The 18,328-nt window shown below is 36.8% G+C and overlaps 1 protein-coding gene across 1 annotated transcript; it reads right to left on the reverse strand.

Moving 5' to 3' along the window:
• Positions 1-576: 576 nt before the first annotated feature.
• On the reverse strand, positions 577-6,341 carry LOC131040918 (uncharacterized). Its single transcript, XM_057973876.1, has 3 exons — positions 6,278-6,341; positions 6,050-6,219; positions 577-960 (listed from the first exon to the last, which is right to left on the reverse strand). The coding sequence occupies exons 1-3, from the start codon at positions 6,339-6,341 to the stop codon at positions 661-663; spliced, it is 534 nt and encodes a 177-aa protein (XP_057829859.1). The 3' UTR covers positions 577-660.
• Positions 6,342-18,328: the final 11,987 nt, after the last annotated feature.

Genomic DNA, 18,328 nt, shown 5'->3' on the forward strand with positions numbered 1-18,328 from the left:
CTCTGGGCAAGGCTGTCATTTTCCAAATGCAGGCGAGCTATTCCCAAGATTAGGATGACGCCCATCACCCGAGCGTGTTCATAGCTCTTCACCTTCATTTTCTTTGCACTGTGTGATACATAGAAAGCCCTCAACACTGAGAATACATTGAATGGCTCAATTTCGTGCTGACAAAAACAAGGATTTGAGACAAGAAATTGCTGGTTTACTCTAGTTTTCCATCTTAGTAAACTAAACAACTTGAGAATTTTTAAGTAGATATAAAAATGAAAAAAAATATTAAGGACGATTTTATGTGGTGGGCTTCACATGTGAGATTGGTATTTTTTACTGGTTTTCAATCATCCAAATCAATACTTAAAACCATATTTCCGGGATGGGAAGGAACTCTATACTGCGATTGAGGCGAATAACACCGGAGCGGGACTTGTTTAAATGCATAGAGCATGGCACTTCCATAGGAAACGGCGGCCTATTTAAGAATAAGATTCGAGTGATATTATTTATATGAAATTTTTTTTTCTATTAAGCATAAGGAGAACAAAAAAGTACAATAGAGTTCAAAAGGAAGTCCCTCAGGGAGGATTAACCTCCGACTGCCGCCAAAAAATCAGAGTAACAGAATAAACAGCTCAATACATAAAGGTACTTGATAACCAACTAGTGAAGAATATCATAGAAATCATCGACCCAGGCAGTCCAGCCTTGGGGGCCTTCCATCCAGATTATATTCTTATGCGCTTGAACCTGAGACAGCAAGGAGAGCTCTTCCATCCTGGGATTTGCATTTTTCCTGATTTCTTTCCTGAGCTTGTCACAAGCTTGGTCAAAGGCGTGAAGATCTTCCAACGATCTCCACCAAAGGTATCCATTTTTCAGCTCATAGTAGTAGAAGGACGCGTGACCAGTCTTGAGAAATCTTTCCAGCTTCTTTCTCTCTATCATCATGGTGACTTGAACCTGCAGAAAGATTTTAAAATATGTGAGTTTCCTGAAAAACTCAGTAAGAGCCCTTGGCTTACCTTGGTACTTCTCTTCGTTCCTGCATTTCCATATCTGCCAAAGAATGTTAGAGGACAGTATATTCCAAAAAAGATTCGAATCTTTAGGAAGACCAGATATATAACCAGTAATCATGTCAAGAATGCTCACAGTAATAGGATAGATAACACCAAACATACTCCAAATTTCTTTAGCAAATAAACAATCGAAAAGAATATGTCTCCCAGTTTCTGGGAGTCTACAAATGCTACACAAGTCAGAATCAGAATTAAAGCTTTTAACAGGAAGCTTATCAAGCAGAACAAGCCATTTAAAACAGTTAATTTTTGGCTCAATAGGACTTCTCCATAAATACTGAAACAACTTATTCCACATCTTAGTATCAAAGGAAGAATACCAGACAGAGTTCACATGAACAATAATATCATTAGTTTGATTAATAACAGAGTAGATGTTCTTGGCCTTGAGGCTAGCCATAACAACTCCCCCTGGCCACTTGCAATTAAGATGTCTAAGAGAATCAACATGGCATAAAGAGGGGAGATCTCTAGCAGCTTGAAGGATCATATTGTAAGTTTTCTTCTGAGAGTCAGGAATGTCATATTTGGTCTTAATGGCATCCCACAAGGGGAGGAGACCATCCTCAAACAAATCCACAAATTGATTTATCCCTTTTTTAGCCCAGGATCTGGCAGAGCATCCTTGGGATAAAGCAAGGGGCTTCCCATTGATGACCAAATTCCACCAAATAGATCTTTCTCCATGGAGTTGATCATTGAAGTAACAGTCCTTGTTGGAGATATGATCCCTAACATGTTCCCAGGCCTTCCATATTGATTTGAAGACCACAGAACCTTGCACAGCAATAGGGAAATTACCTAAAAGAAGATCACTGAAAGGGAGGTTTTTCTAAGACTTAGCTTTCTTGGGAAAGCCTCTCTCAATGTTATGCCTGACAAGCACTTTCCAAGGGCTGTTACCCTCCAAGGAATGAAAGATCCATTCGGCGGAAAGGGCAATACCCTAGGTTTTCAGGTCTTTAAGCCCAGGCCCCCCAAGGATCTTGTCAGCATGGCACCAGGCCCATTTAACAGCATGCTGCTTTTTGTTTCCTTTACCATCAGACCAGAGAAAGGTTCTGATGGCACTTTGAATTTCTTGAATCTGATAATTACTGAACAACCAAGCTGAAGAATAATAAATACTGTAAGAAGACAAAATTTTCTGACAGACTTGAATCCTGCCAGCCAAAGAAAGAGTTCTATTATGCCATTTATTAAGCTTATTGAGAATCTTCTCTTTAATCTAGAGCCACATATTCTTAAGGGTAGGCTCCACAGAAAAGGGGATACCAAGATATTTGACAGTTTTGTTAGGGCCTCCCCATTGAAATTCGGAATTAACAAACCACTCAGGGGGGTGCTCGTCCCAACCAAGACAAATTGACTTGGCATGAGAAATACGAGCACCGGAAGCAGAGCAGAAAACATCAAGCTTTCCTTGCAGATTTTTAAAATTATTTTTAGTAAGCTCAAAAAACAGAGCCATATCATCAGCAAACTGGCAATTAATAAGCTCTTCATCGTTGGGAAGAAATATACCTCTGACATCGGGAGACAAGGAGGAGTCTTTGAGGATATAGTATAGGGCTTCAGAGGCTATGACAAAAAGGGCAGGGGCCAGAGGGCAACCCTGCTTGATAGATCTACCGAGCGGAAATGAGGGGGAAAGAACTCCATTAACTTCAATACGCGCAGAGGCGTCCTTAAGAAGAGTTTGAACAGCAAGACAAAAATAAGGAGGAAAGCCAAATGCTTCCAACATCATCAAAATAAATTTCCATTCGAATCTGTCATAGGCCTTCTCAAAATCAAGAAGCAACATGGCAGTGTTCTGGTGAGAATTTTTAGCCCAGTCCATGGCTTCCTAGCTGGTGATAAGATTCTCCAGTATGTACCTGCCCTTAATAAAACCAGTTTGGGAGGGACCAATGAACTTAGGCAGGATATCGACTAATCTAAGAGCAAGAATCTTCGCAAGAACTTTATAGGAGACATTAAGCAAGGTTATAGGTCTCCAGTTTTTGATAAGAGCCTTGTTGCCATCTTTTGGAAGCAGTTTGATAATACCTTGATTAATATCTGGGCCAAGAGAGCCATTAGAAATAGCCTCATTATAAAGATCAAGAAGGTCCTTACTAATCCAGCTTAGATTAACCTTATAAAATTCCACCGGAAAACCGTCCGGGCCCAGGGCTTTGTCGTTGCTAAGGGCTTTAACCATAGCCTCAACCTCAACAATGGAGATGGATTTAGATAAATTAGAGATATCTTTAGAATCAAGCTTGCCAGGAATTAAAGGTTTACACTTATCCCTACAGACTTCAGCCTCCAACGAATCTTCCGAAGAGAACAGGGCTTTGTAAAAGTCAGCAAAGGCATTAGAGATAGCATAAGGATCGGAAACATCCTGATTGTCTATTGAGAGCTTATCTATAGCTTCTTTACAATGTTTGTGCTTAAGAAGGTTAAAGAAAAATTTTGACCCTCTGTCTCCAACTTGGAGCCAATGAGCCCTGGATCTAATCTTAGCACCCCTAATCTTAATTTGCTGGTGGATTCTAAGGGCGTCTTTAGCAACCATAACCTGAGATAACCGATCGAGGTTAGCAGGATTGTCCTGAATGTTACTCTCAGCAATTTGCAGATTGGTATTTAACTGTTTTTCAACAAATCTGTAATCCTTGGCCCTTTTTTGGCCGATAGTTTGAAGGAGATTCTTCCAGGTAGAGATATTACACAACCATCTTTCCAGGTTAGAACAATGTCGAAGGTTATATTCATTAATACCACTAACGATCTGGATAGCAGCCAGGACATCATTGTCCAAAAGAAGACTGGAATTAAGGATGAATTTATAATCCCTAACTTTAGGAGTAGCAGGGGCAGTGATGAAGTTAACACAAGCAAAAATAGGGTGATGATCCGAAAGAGTAGTAGCAAAAGTCTTAACAATGCAATCCAAATCGAAGGGAATAAAGGAAAAGGAGTGCTTATTAGCATAAAAACGGTCAAGCCTAGAATATATTCTGGATTGACCCTGTTGAAAATTGCACCAAGTGTGCCAGAGACCATGGTGGATAGATTTATTACCAGCTAGGGGGTCAAAAAGGTTCTTAGTATTAATAAATCTATTCCAATGCATACGTTCATTATCTTTCCACTAAAATGGGATGCCTCCAAACTTATCCTCTTGCGACTCAACCATGTTGAAGTCTCCCCCAAAGAGCCAAGGGATATCAGGGAGAGTACTTAACCAATCCCACAGGGTGCTTCTTTCTCTGGGGTCATTAGAAGCGTAGATGGAACAAATGCCAAAGGTATGATTGTCATGTTCAATAATACACCACACGGCTCTCTGACACAAGGAGCAACCATGCTGGGAAATATATTTTTCCCATTTTGGGTTAATCAAGATAGCAACTCCCCCTCTACCTCTATCATGTTTAGTGAAAAATTTAACAGCATCTTTCCATATAAAGTTAAGATTAGAATCTAGCATAAAGCCAGTAGCCTTAATCTCTTGCAACATAAAGAAATCAATGGATTGAAAAGAAGAAGCCACACGCTTGATAACAAACTTTCTGTCGGGGGACTCAAGCCCCCTAATATTCCAGGATAAGCAATTCATAAGGAAACCTTGTTAGAGTTTAGATACGCCTCAATATCACAATTAACATTAGAAGAATCAATGTCCATGGATGGCATAGCAGCTGGAACAGCCGCCAAGGTACCTGCAGGAATAACCTCCAGACTGTACTCATCTTCTATCTCCTTAAAGGCTTTCTGAGGGGGTCTTTTAACCGTATTATTAGGTGTGGAATACTTGTCAACAGCCACAATCTGCAAGTTATTAGTGTTTAAGACAAGGTCACCGGATAGTTCTTCCTGGCGGCTTTCGATGGGCTTAGATCCTTGATGGATAGTGGTGACCGACCTGTTAATGGAATCAGAGGCCACTATTTTCTGCCGTGAGCCATGATAAGCTTTACGTTTTTTCTTTTCCTGAACAATGATAAAACCATCATCAGAATTGAGATCAATGCCTGAATATCCAGCGGGAATAATTTGCGAGCTGAAATGAGGTTGGGCAACACTACCAGTAGGATTAGGTGGGTCTTTGGGGGGCATGTTGGCAGTAGCAGAGGGATTAGGAGAAATACTGGGATTGAGACTCTTCGAAACAGAGGAAGGGTTAGGAGAGGACGCGACCTTCACACCAGTAGGGCTAGTGTCATTATTTGGAGGAGGAACCTTAGCGTTAGCGGGGCTCACATTTTTATCAGGTGGGTTGACGTGCGCAACACTAGGGCTATTCACCAACTTTCTCTTTAAAACAGGGCAATCCCTTCTACGGTGTCCTTCCTTTCAACAGAGGAAGCACGCATTGAGCCCACCCAAAACTTCCAAAGGGCAAACAAAGGATTCATTCAAAATATCAACACAGATTGTTTCCAGAATCTCTTTACCCGGCAGGAGGGAAATTAACATCCTTGCGTCCATGTGAGGGACCAATCTCGTAGACTCATCCATTCGGATGGTCTTTCCTAGTGGCTCCATTAACTGAGGAAGGAACCGCCATAAAAAAGGCAGAACATTCTTCACCAAAATCCATCTAGGCGCCGCCAACGCAAGTACTTCCTCATGAACAACATCCGCCGACCAGGCTAATGCCCTAAAAGAAGTCGAACCAACTGACCAATATTATCTTTTTAAAACTTCTTTTTGGGCATCAGAATTGACAAAGAAAATAACATATAGACCTTTCTGTAACTGCCTACAAAAAGAAATATGAAACCCTAGTTTATTGTTCCAGAAATTATGAAACCAATCATCCATGAATTTCCTCGGAGGACATTTGTCCACATCAGTAACCGAAAAGAAAATTGCCGTGTTGCTCAACCTAGTTTTTTCCTTAAGAATTTCATTAAGCATATCAGAATTGGGAGCAATAGAGAAGGACGCAGGGGAAGCCGAAGGGTTCTTACCTTTCTCGGCCTCTTCATTTGACCTAGGGCAGATGGGATCAAACCTGGCCTTAGCGTTAATTTCAACAGTGTGAGCCACTGCCTCAGAGAATGACTTCGGATGCGAGGTAGATGGTAATAAATTGGAGCCACCACCATAGTCACCTTGAGGACTGCCGAGCACCGTCCATCTGCAGGAGGAATTAATGTCATTCATAACTTCATCGCACACCGCCTCCTGCAAATTACCTTGGCTAGGGGTGTCCAGCTGGCTACAACCGCCTCCTGGGTCACCAGGGGGTGACGCCACCATCGCGGCGTCGGAAACTAACAACACTGCTGTTTTTCGCTCACCGAAAAACTCTGCTGAACTTCACTAGCAGTATAATTTAGGATAAACCATTTATATGAAATTTTAGTCAACTCTATTGCGGTATAAGAGTATCGTCTTATGGAGCTGCTAACTGCTCTATTAATGGCCTAGGTGATCCTTGTAGTTTTTTTTATTGGAGGGAGAAAGCTTTGGGATTTTCCTCTAAATTAATCTAATAATTATATTCGAGTGTTTGAAACTTTAATGATGATAGAAAGGGTTTGAATCAAATAGGGTATATAATTTTTAAGTTTTTAATATTGATAAAGAATGTCTATAACTGATTAATTAGTTATAATTAGAATAAAATAATTAAAAGATTATTAATTCTTAAAAAAAATAGAATCATATAGATTTGATAGCTCAAAACAAATTTTATTATTTTTTTCAAATAATATGTATTAAAAATTTAGTTAAAATATGTTAACCTACAACAAACATAAAAGGAGTTTGTATCCCTCCTTTAACCTAGCAATAGGTACATCTAAAATATGTTAGATAGTCACATGTGCCTCACCCCTTGTACCATAAAAGTGATTATATCCATCATTAGATTCTATGGCCTCATATAGGATTCTTGATGATCTATTCTTTCTTCTATTTGAAGAAAAATATCTTGATCATTCAAAAAAGAACAAGGTTTTATAGCATTTTTATATACAAGGCTATATATATATATATATATATATATATATATATATATACATGAAAAAAAGAAATTTTGAGAGATGCAAGTTGGTAAAATAATACTTGAAAGTATTAAGTATTGCTAGAAAGATCCTTATATCATTATTCCTTTTCCATACATTGTTCCTTGTTTAACTATAATAATTATAGTGAACATGTTATCTAATAAACTCTTATTTTATTGTGCTATGAGTTTTCGAATAGAAAATTCCAAGGTACTTTAAAGAAAATAGGGTAATGTTGGTAGGGGTTAGAATAGAGGTGCAAAAGTCATCGAAACATATTTTTAATAGGGCTCCCACAAGTAAAGAGTGAATCACAAGACTAACTAGGCCTAATAGGAATGGGTGTATTTTATAAGGGACTCATCTCTAATAACTTCTATATAAATGGACATTTAGTCTTCAACACTTTGTACTAGCATTGTAACTTAGGAACAAATAGATGAGGAGAGAAAGAGATGTGTGGCATCCCATTTCTAACTAGATCCTAATATTAGTACATTGAAAAGAATAATAAACAATATTATTACATTATACCAATTTATTTACAGTTGTTTAAACTAACTAAAAGCCTAAAATGTTAGATCAATCAAATTAACCAAGTAGTGTTACAAGTTTTCACCACCTATGATACCATGCAAGATATGAATGGGAAGATCAAAGCATAGCTAGAGACAATAAATACTCAATTGCAATAACTACAAGACCATAGATAATCTATCAAAGTATAGATTAAATAGCTATGGGATGTGGCAAGCTTAAGAGATGGACATGTTAGTGGTCTACTCTATGATCCCAAAAATGTAGCCCAAAAACTACAAATTCCATCCATTATACCATATTTATATAGAGGATCCTTATGTAGGTCAATGCACAACTACATATACTACAAGAAGACATAATTTAATGGGAAATTGTATTCTCCCAACTAAAGGAGACCTATAAGAATATTTGTCCTACTAATTAACTTTTTTTACACTTCTTGTTGACAACACATATTTTTAAAGGGGTAATCATGTTCATAGAGGTTAGAAAAAAGGTGCAAAGCCATCAAAACCTAACACAAATAGTCATAGGCGAAGAGAGGAGAACAAGACTAGCCATGCTCGATATAAGTGAGTATTTTTATGGGACACATCCCCAATATTATATATGAATATAATAATCGGATATAAGAGAGATAGATGTATAAGAATATATGAATGAATTCAAAGAGATAAATAAGGAGAATAACATTGAGATTAGAATATATAGTTTATTAGATATTATATATTATAAGAGATTAAGATATACATGAGATAGCCATTACTGATGCATATCTATCTTTCAAATATGTTTCAATCATAATTTAACATTGACATGTCAAAATTGTGTTATACACCATACAATCTCTCAGCATTCTCCTACTATATTCATTGTTTTTTACTAGAGTAGTAGGGAAAGGGCCTTGATCCTAATTACAAAAAAAACACAGTGAAGAACAATATCTAGAAAATAGCAACAAGTGAAGGTGAACCTAACATTGTTACTAGACAACACCAAACCCCACTAAAATTGCATGCCCAACTACTTTAAAAAATACATCCACTTGCAAGAATCAAAAACATAATCCAAAATTCTAATACCACTACGAAAGTCCATATAAGACTTCAATAACCTAAACATCAAATATCTACAATTAAATGTCACTATAATAGCCATATCTATCTTTAAAAACATGAGAATAAAATGCATCACTTGAGCATGTCAATGACTCTTAACCTTCATTTACTTCAACTTGGAGAAAATTTCCTTAACTCTAAGGATGCCTTTAATGGCTCAATTTCTTACTGACCAAGCGAAGGATTTGAGACAAGAAGTAACTGCATTATTCTAATTTTTCTACCTTAATAGATAGATATTAAACTAATCGTGTTGGCGTTTAATCCCAACTACCAATATTATGTTGTTGTGTAGCTAGGTCGAGTCCCTTCTAGGGCCGACCCAGTGCACATAATGCCAAGTGATGTATTGGGTTTGGAATTTGGATATCTCAGTTGTATGAGTCTAATATAGGGCAAGGCCTATTTAGGCGAACCACTTGTGTGTAACTTGTGATTAACCCAAATGTAACTTGCAACTAAGGGAGACTCTTATGCAACTTGTAATATATAGGTCTGATCCTATCCTTGGCACCAAAAGTATATAGCCGACTTGAGTTCTATTAGGAGGTATTGATTCATATATATGCAAAATCATCATTGCATCAATAGATATGAATTCAACAACATGAAGGACATATAGTGTGCTCGGGGGTGATGATAAGAGCTTATCGTCTATGGTTGGGAAGGCAACATATCTGATGTTTGCCTGTGGTTAATGAGAACTACCATAAAATCAATATTGTATCAGAGTAGGTTCCTTCTATTGAGCCTAACCACTTGAAAATAGATCTTGTGATTTCAATGGAAATTCAATAAAAAATAATTACAGACTTAAGATCTCTTTCATATCAAAAGGTTACAACAAAGGATAATGTAGCGATTAGACTCACCGACGTCCGCCCTTCACAATAGTATCGGTTGTGTGTTTAAACGAATCAAGTGACAATGACATGCAATTAGAATCAAGGAGAAGAATTGAATAGTCTCTAGTAGGATAAGAAGGGGCGTAGAAGATTAATTCTGATTCTGTCTTGACTATGTTCTTTTTACCATGGCATCAGTCCGAGTTCTTATGCAAGGTTTGAAAAGCCTTACTCCTTCCTTACATTTTTTAAGGAAACTTTTTACATGATTTGATAAATATTGAAGACTCATCAATTGCACAAAGGAGATTAGCTTAAAAGGTAGAAATGAAGTTTTGAGCCTTAGCCATTATTCACCGAATTGATATTTTTTAGCATATATATAAAATCGTGGGAGTTTTTTCGAGTGATGTTGTTAAGTTAGATTGATATTGAGATTTAGGAAGGATTCGTTCATGGTTTTGAAGTATATTCATATTGTTTTGGGAACTCGACCACTTCTTCAAAAACATGGGAGTTCGGGAAAGTGTGTTGATTCAAGTCTGGGCATACTCATGTTCCTGAATTATTCTTGTGAATTTTATACAGCTATGTATATTGTTGATGTCACCATTATTGCAAGAGTCGCTTAGTCTTTTGTGGTGATATAATCTGCATCATACTGATCTTATGGTTCAAATATTTTCTATTGCCATCCCTCAACTTATAGCCAAGTCCTAGACATTAGAGGTAGTTGTGGGATCTTGTATGTGGCTATCCTTTTATAGTTGATATAGTCGCTGCCCTTGCCTAATGTTATAGGTCTGCAAGTGTGTGGTGTAAGGATCTTTGGGGAAGGTCACCCAGCTGCTGGTGCCAGGACTTGTTTAGGGAAGCCATGTAGTTTGTTCTATGCACATAAACCCTTGATGTGTGTGGTTTTCAGTGAAGAACTTGTTGCTACAACTACTGTCATATCCATTCTACTATCATGGCTTCCATTTCCACTATGAGACTTCATCCACTGTTGTCATTGCTTGGGAGCTACAAATTTCATTTATTGACCTACTGAGTCATCACTTGGAGTTTGAGCATTGTTATAATGTGTATGGGAATGAGATACATGTGGAGTTCCTTTAGAGTTTCTACCACTTCTAGATATATTCACAGAGAGGAGGCTTGAGATTATCATCGACACCTTGTTACTATTTCAACTCCAATTAGGTGTCATTACCATGGGATGGATTGTGGATGCCCAAGATTATGGAAATGACATTGTTATTGATAGTGATGCGATTGACGGCCATAGCTGAAAGCTCAACTTGATCACTGCAACTGTGTCCCTACTATAGTGAAAATAGACTAATATTCTTAGATCCATTAAATAAGAGATAAGTATTCCATGCTTCATTAGTGCACATGAATTTTTTATAGTTATTAATTCATGTTATAACTTTGATAGTGAATCATGTATGCTTCATTTGCACTAGATAATCTCTTTGAAATGCTTTCAGGACACCCCAAGAAGCATAAGAGATTGCATTCAAGGAAGGAAGATTTTGAGGCATCCTGTGAGGAAGCATCATGGGCTGAAGTCTAGAGATAGCTTGCTACTATAAAGTTGAGTTGGTGATACATAACTAGAGGTAACCTTGGACAAGGAGGTCAGAAGATTAATTTCATCTTCAAAGGGAGATTGACGCTTCAAATTTAGAGGAAGCATGACATTCATCTTTAGAGGGAGCCTATTGTTTTTCAGCTTTAGAGGGAGCCTAACATTTCAGTTTCAGAGGGAGCTACATCGTCATGAAGATTTGGTTAAAGCATTTTTCTCTGTGATGGAGAAATTTGAGGTGAAAGCCCTTGTTAATGAGTTCTTCTCCATGAGGGAGAAGTTTGAGGTGCAATCCCTTTTTGATGAGTTCTTCTCTATGAGGGAGAAGTTCGAGGTGCAATCCCTTTCTAATGATTTCTTCTCTGTGAGGGAGAAGTTTGAGGTGCAATCCCTTGTTAATTCATTCTTCTCTGTGAGAGAATTTTGAGGTGAAATCCCTTGTTAATGAGTTCTTCTTTATGAGGGAGAAGTTCAAGGCGCAATACCTTGCTAATGAGCTCTTCTCTATGAGGGAGAAGTTCGAGGTGAAATCCCTTGTTAATGCGCTCTTTTATGGGAGAAGTATGAGGCGAAAGCTCTCATTCCACCCTCTGCAAGTAGGTATGGTAGATCCACCCTCTGTGAGTAGGCATGGTGGATTTCATGGAAGAAATTCCATGATGTAGCACTTGTGTTTATCCACCCTTTGTGTTTAGGTATGGTGGATCTACCCTCTGCATGTAGGCATGGTGGATGTCATTCCATGACTTAGAACTTGTTTTTGTTCACCCTCTAGGAGTAGCTATGGTAAATTTCATGTTGAGATAACGACATCACTTTTCTTTGATGGGCACTTGTGTTCATTTCCATTCATGGGAGTAGCGATGATGGACCCACCCTCTAGGTGTAGGCATGGTGGTTGTGTTCATTTTCATTTCCACTCATGGGAGTAGCCATGATGGATCCACCCTTTGCGAGTAGGCATGGTGGAGATGCATTCTTCTCTGGGAGGTTTGAGGTTAGAGCCCTCATTTCATCCTCTATGAGTAGGCATGGTGGAGCCACCCTCTGCGAGTAGGTATGGTGGGTATCATAGAAGAAATTTCATGATGTGCTTGTTCACCCTCTAGGAGTAGCTATGGTCAACATCACTATGTGACTTGGTTATTCAGAAGGAATCCTCCCTAGCTAAGAGGGATTGTTGTTGTGTAGCTACGTCAGATCCCTTCTAGGGCCGACATAGTGCACAAAACGCCAAGTGATCTATTGGGCTTGGCATTTGGATATCTCAGTTGTATGAGTCTAATTTGGGGCAAGCTCTATTAGGCGAACCACTTGTTGCCGGTTGGAGTTCTTTCACTTTTCATTTTGGTTTTAATGGTTTCTCTGTGTATGCATTGTGTCTGCAAATGTTTTGGGTTGGGGTTGAAGCTTTAAGTTATTCTATAGTTTAATTATTGTTGAAGATTAATAATTGGGGAGAAAACTTTATATTATTTGGGTTTTGTATAGTTTCTGGAAAATATGTATTTGGAATTTCTTGTGTATGTCGTTCCTGGTTCTGTGAAAACTCTTGTGAAGACATTTGATTTAAGATTGGTTTTTATTTTCTGGGTTTATTTATTTTGTTTATATTTATGTATTCTTTGTTTCTGGGTGTCCTTTTTCATGTATTTTTTGAGACCTTTGGTTAAGTTTGGAATTTATTATTTTACCTGAAAGTTTTCTGAGTTTTTCGTAAGTTTTTGTGTAACTATGTTGTCTTTGTAAAAGCGTTGTTTTAATGTGTATAAGCATAGTTTTGTGTTGTGTATGTGTCGCTTTGCACAACATAAGCATTGTTTCAGAAGGCATAAGCGTGAATATGAGTATAAAAGAACTATTTTAGGATATTTATGTGCGATTCTCGAAATGAAAGCGCTCTTCTACAAAATCAAAGCATTGTTATTTTTTACAGAAGCGCTAAACTATCTGTGTTGAAGAGGCTTTATTTGAAGTCTGTTAATATTTTCCAGTTTTGGGTTTGATCAGTTTTGATGTATTTTGATGATTTAAGTATTTTTACTTCTCTACGCCATTTTGGATATTTTAGACTCTCTTCTATGTAGATAGGCCATGGATGTTTGAGATGATTATTATGCTATTTTAGACCAGCAAGTGAGTAGGCCTTGTTGTGATGTTATCTTTTATTTGATGGCATCATTTGATGGCTTGATATGCCTTTGTTTATTGCTAGCCAAGAGGCTCATTTTACTATACTGATGTGGTTGTAGCCTTGCATATGTTGAGAGAGTATGGGTGGAAGATTTTGGCTGCATTGAGTATTAGTTTCATGAAGTTATGTTGGTAGAGCCTTTTGTGATTAATTTTTGGGCCATGCTAGGAGGTGTGGGCTTCCTTGTGATAACTGGGGTCACAAGAGATAGGCTTGCATGAGATTCCTTCTAAGGATGCATGAAGTCTAGACCACCAAGGCATATTAGAGTTTTCCATGATTGTAAATAAGTGATAGGCTAAGAGTTGATGGGTTGGGTAGTTAGATTAATTAATAAGATAAATTGATTTCTGCCTCATGACTTAGTCCTAGGGAGGATGTTTTAGGATGACCATGAGAAGGTTGTGAAGACGGTAAGATAATCTCCCTTAGTCTGTCATAGATTGGATCCCTGTTTCCATCAGGCTAGTGCGTTGTATTATTATATTATTATTTTTTAAGGATGTCATGTGATGACACTCCACTCCTACATGTGTTTCCCCTTTAAGATTTATGATTATGCTTTTTGGATGCATATGTTTTGATTATTTTTATGCCTCTCAGAGTTCATTCTTCTTGTATTGTGTGAGTTCTTGCTTGAGATTCCTTGTGTGGTTAGTCTCCTTTTTTAAAGGTGCCAGCTTGGGCTTACAGTATGTGTTTGGACCTTGCGTCATCTCCTAGCACGAGGGGTGGTTCTTTTGGTTCCACATGGTTGGGAGGTTGGTGCTTTTTATCCATTGGGATGTTCTCTTGGATTCTTCTTGTGTGGATTTGGATTCTTCTTCATGATGTACCATGGATGTACTTTGTAGCAGATTCATATAATGAATAACATAGAATGTATGTAATATAATTTTCTTGTACATAGTAGATGGATTCTTGTAGTAGAAAGAGCTATGCTCATGATGTATTTAATGTACTTATATTTGTAAGATGAGTTGTAGTTGGAAATTAAAATTAAGGAATATTTGTATTTGTACTATTGTAGAGATGCACGATCTTATGAATTATGGAAATAAGTGGATTATAGTTGTTACTACTTATCAAATTGCCATTAGTTTTTATATTCAAAGTCATACTATATACTCTAGTCGGTTAACACTACCGAATCATGCAGTCAGTATACATAGAGAAGTCGGTATGCACAGTGTAGTCGGTTACAGAGGAAAGTAGTCATAGAACGCAGTATACACTGAGCTATCTACCGAGTACCTTTTAATGTCTACCGAGCAGCAAAGATGACACACCGAGTTGATATACACCGAGTGAAACGTGTCCAGATTCATTGAACCTGGACATGCATATGAAAACATGTTACAAGATCGAGGCACATCTAACCGTTATCACATTGGAAATTGCACTAGAAGATTGTGTATGATTTTAAGATCAATCTAACCAATGAAATATTTTGTATAGTTATTCATTTGAGGAATCGTGTTTGTAAGATCGAAGCAATGAATTGGATCACCATCTTAAGAGATCTATTTATATAACATGAGTTAAGGGTGTGTACATGAGTGTAAGAAGACTGTTACAGAGACACAAAGGTCACCAAGAAGGTTTTCAGAGAACAGTCAAAGAACAGAGTAAACAGAAGGGTTTACCGAGTTACTATATGGGTTACTGAGGTATGCTACAAGCAAGATAATCTATTCTGAGCACATAGAATCTGCTATAACATTTTAGATGTAAAGTTGCAGATATTTGTAATGAATTTATTGTAATATTGTGAAGTTGAAAGAGAAACCTTTAACAAGGTAAAAGACTCTAATCAAGTCTATAAATTGTAAAGCCTCTAACCAAGTGCAACATTTAGATTAAGTGTTGTAAAATCCTTTAGCAAGGTAGATCTAACAGATCTTGTTACTCCTAACAAGTTAAGCTATCAGAAATAGCTAATATGTAGCTCTAATCGAGCACTCTTTATTATTGCAGTAGTGAAGTTGTGGGTGCCATCCCCACCGCAGTTTTTCTCTCTAACCAAGAGTTTCTGCATAACCAAAATATATGTGTTATGGAGTGAATCATGTATGATTGTTATCAATTTGTTTTAACTTTATTTTATGTTATTGCGCTATTCTGTTTATGCATAACAGTAAAGTTATTATTCAAGAAAAGTTTTGGAGTACTGATTCACCCCTCCCCTCTCAGTACATTAGCTTTCCGTATTGGGCTTAACAATAGTTGGAATAGAATGGATTTGCATTATGGATCAGTTGTATTATTTCATGGAATGATTTAGTTAGAATGTTAAATCATATTGAAGAGGAATATTTGTAGATTAATAAGTTAATATGTTAGAACATGTTAATTGGCTCTAGTAAATATGATTGATTCATATAGATGCATTGGTAGAAAGGAAATTATGTGTATCATGAGGAATAAGTAATGTTGTAGATTGCATATCTCATGGTTAGAGAATTAGAATATGATGCAGTAATGAAGCTGAAATATACTTATTATGTGTGCAGTATGTTATTGTGGAAATGAATTAAGTAATGTTGTTGAAGTACCCTAGGGAAAGATTAATAATGTTGTATTATTTTCACTTCTGTTATTGGATGAAATGAGCAATGATGTATGTTCATATTGGTTAATTGATTAATGAATGTAAATAGATGGAGATGTTATGTGTTGCATTAGTTGTTATTAGATGTTAATTAAGAAAAAATTATCTCCATTTGCATATTCTTGTTTAGTTTCTTTAGGGTATTTTGGTGGGTATTACAAGTTGCATCCCAAATTGCACAAATACTAGACCAACAAGATGGTAAGAAACAAAAGGACAATATGTGGGCCTATTTTAAAACTTTCCAAGTGGAATTGAAAAATATAGTTAGAATTCCTAAAGAAATTGTAAAAAAATATAAGGATACTATTTGTTTTATGGTCAATAAAGAGGAATATATGATTGAGGCAGTCCAACCTAGAATAGTCTTGATCATGTTGATGGGCTATGAAGTGGATGAGGCCACACTAGATCCTTATGCATAAAATTTACTAAAAGCTCTAGTTGATGAGAAAGAAGAAAAATTTGGCACTCCTCAAGAGAAGGGACTAAAAGTCCATCAAGAATAGGTTGTTCCTGCCATTAGAAAGAAGATGACAAGGGTTGCAGCTTAATAATACAATTATTTGGTTAAGCTTTTTGTAACTGAGGGAAATGATTAATTTGTTGAGGAAAGAAAACATACATTTTTGCAGATGATTGAATCAAAGAAAGCTAAAATTCAAACATGTTTACAATCCATTGATGCAACATTAGCAGAAGGAGGAAAGGTATAGAAGACTTTTCTAGATTTTTCAAAGCTCATAGCTTCTATAGACAAGCAAATTTTGGATTGTAAAGATTATTTACTCCAAATTTTAAATTCTTATAATATGGCAGCAAATTTAGCAAGTTCGGTTTAAGGTGCATTTTTAGCAGTCATAGATAAGATTTTAAGGTTAGAAAAGGAAAGGGACATCCCAATAAGGTGAGCAATAGAGCTTCGGATTTTCATTGGTTTGAGACTAGATAACCTGCTATGTCATAAAATAGATTGTATATCTAATATGCACCAGGAGGATCCCACTGAATCTTAGGTTTAAATTATTATGACAGACTCTTGAATGGATTCACCTCCATTATTGATTCTCTTAAGCTAGGTTGGAACTCTTACTTTTTATTCTTGAAGACTTTATATCCTAACATTTTGAAGCTTGTATAGAAACCCATATGTATATATGTGTACAAAATTTTAGGTGTGCACCTTGCTTTGTTATTGATGTCAAAGGGGGAGGAGTACAATGAAAATGAATGTATATCATAGGGGGAGTGTACAAACATACAAAGTTACATGGATGTATAGGTTAGGGGGATCAGAATTAAAGGTTATATCATTTTTCTCATGAGTGTTACTATTAATGCCAAAGGGGGAGATTGTTGGCAATTGACACTCATCCAGTAGTCAGCTTCTGAGGTAAATTGTACTTTGGGTTGTCATTGATGGCAACTTACCTTTAGGTGTTGGTATTTCTCATATGGAACTATTGCTTTATAATCTGGCTTTGATTGAATCAACCACAATACACACTTTTCTTTACACTTGTTAACTAGTTGGTCTTGGTACGAGTAACTTATATTTAGGACCCGGTTAAGATATTATTGGCCCTGGTAAAATCATTTGTGATATTGGAGGAACCTTTTAGGTAGACATCAAATATGCTCATTAGGATAATGCATAACATACTTCATGATCCAGAAGTGGGCAAGTTTATTTTTCATCTTGAGGCCGACACAGTAAACAAGTTAGAAGGGTATTTAAGGGAGACATTTTAGTGATGTATTTCATGTAAGTGGTTATTCAATTTGTGATGTGTATCAGTCAGATATTAATGTTATGCGAATTGGTGTGTGGGTGATTGCATTTGTGTGTAGTTACACATGCACAATCCCAATCGTTAGTAGAACATAGCTGAACAGAGTATTAGAATAACATGTTCAGAGGAGGTTGCTAGAGCTAAAATTGAAATTTATCATGCATGGTCAGATGTATCATATAACTTCATTTCTGTATGAAATCATTGTGTAATGTTGTCTAAGCTAGTGAGACTTATTTTTAAGAAAAGAGCTCTAGGAAGTGAGCCTGATTGCACGTGCAATACCCTTTATGTAATTTTTGTATACGTTGATCAAGTATATAGATATTGTGGGTGTCAGCCGCACCATGGTTTTTCCCTTTACAAGGTTTTCCATATAAAAATATTAGTGTTATGGTATTGATCCTTTATGTGTTGTTTGGTTTATGAAATTTAATTTATTATTTTGTTAACCGATTGATCAATAATAAGCTCATAAATTTATTTACCGGTAGAACATTGAATCATCCCAATGGGTTTGATCAGTTTTGATGTATTTTG

Source organism: Cryptomeria japonica, chromosome 4, assembly GCF_030272615.1.
Source record: "Cryptomeria japonica chromosome 4, Sugi_1.0, whole genome shotgun sequence".
NCBI classification, from domain to species: domain Eukaryota; kingdom Viridiplantae; phylum Streptophyta; class Pinopsida; order Cupressales; family Cupressaceae; genus Cryptomeria; species Cryptomeria japonica.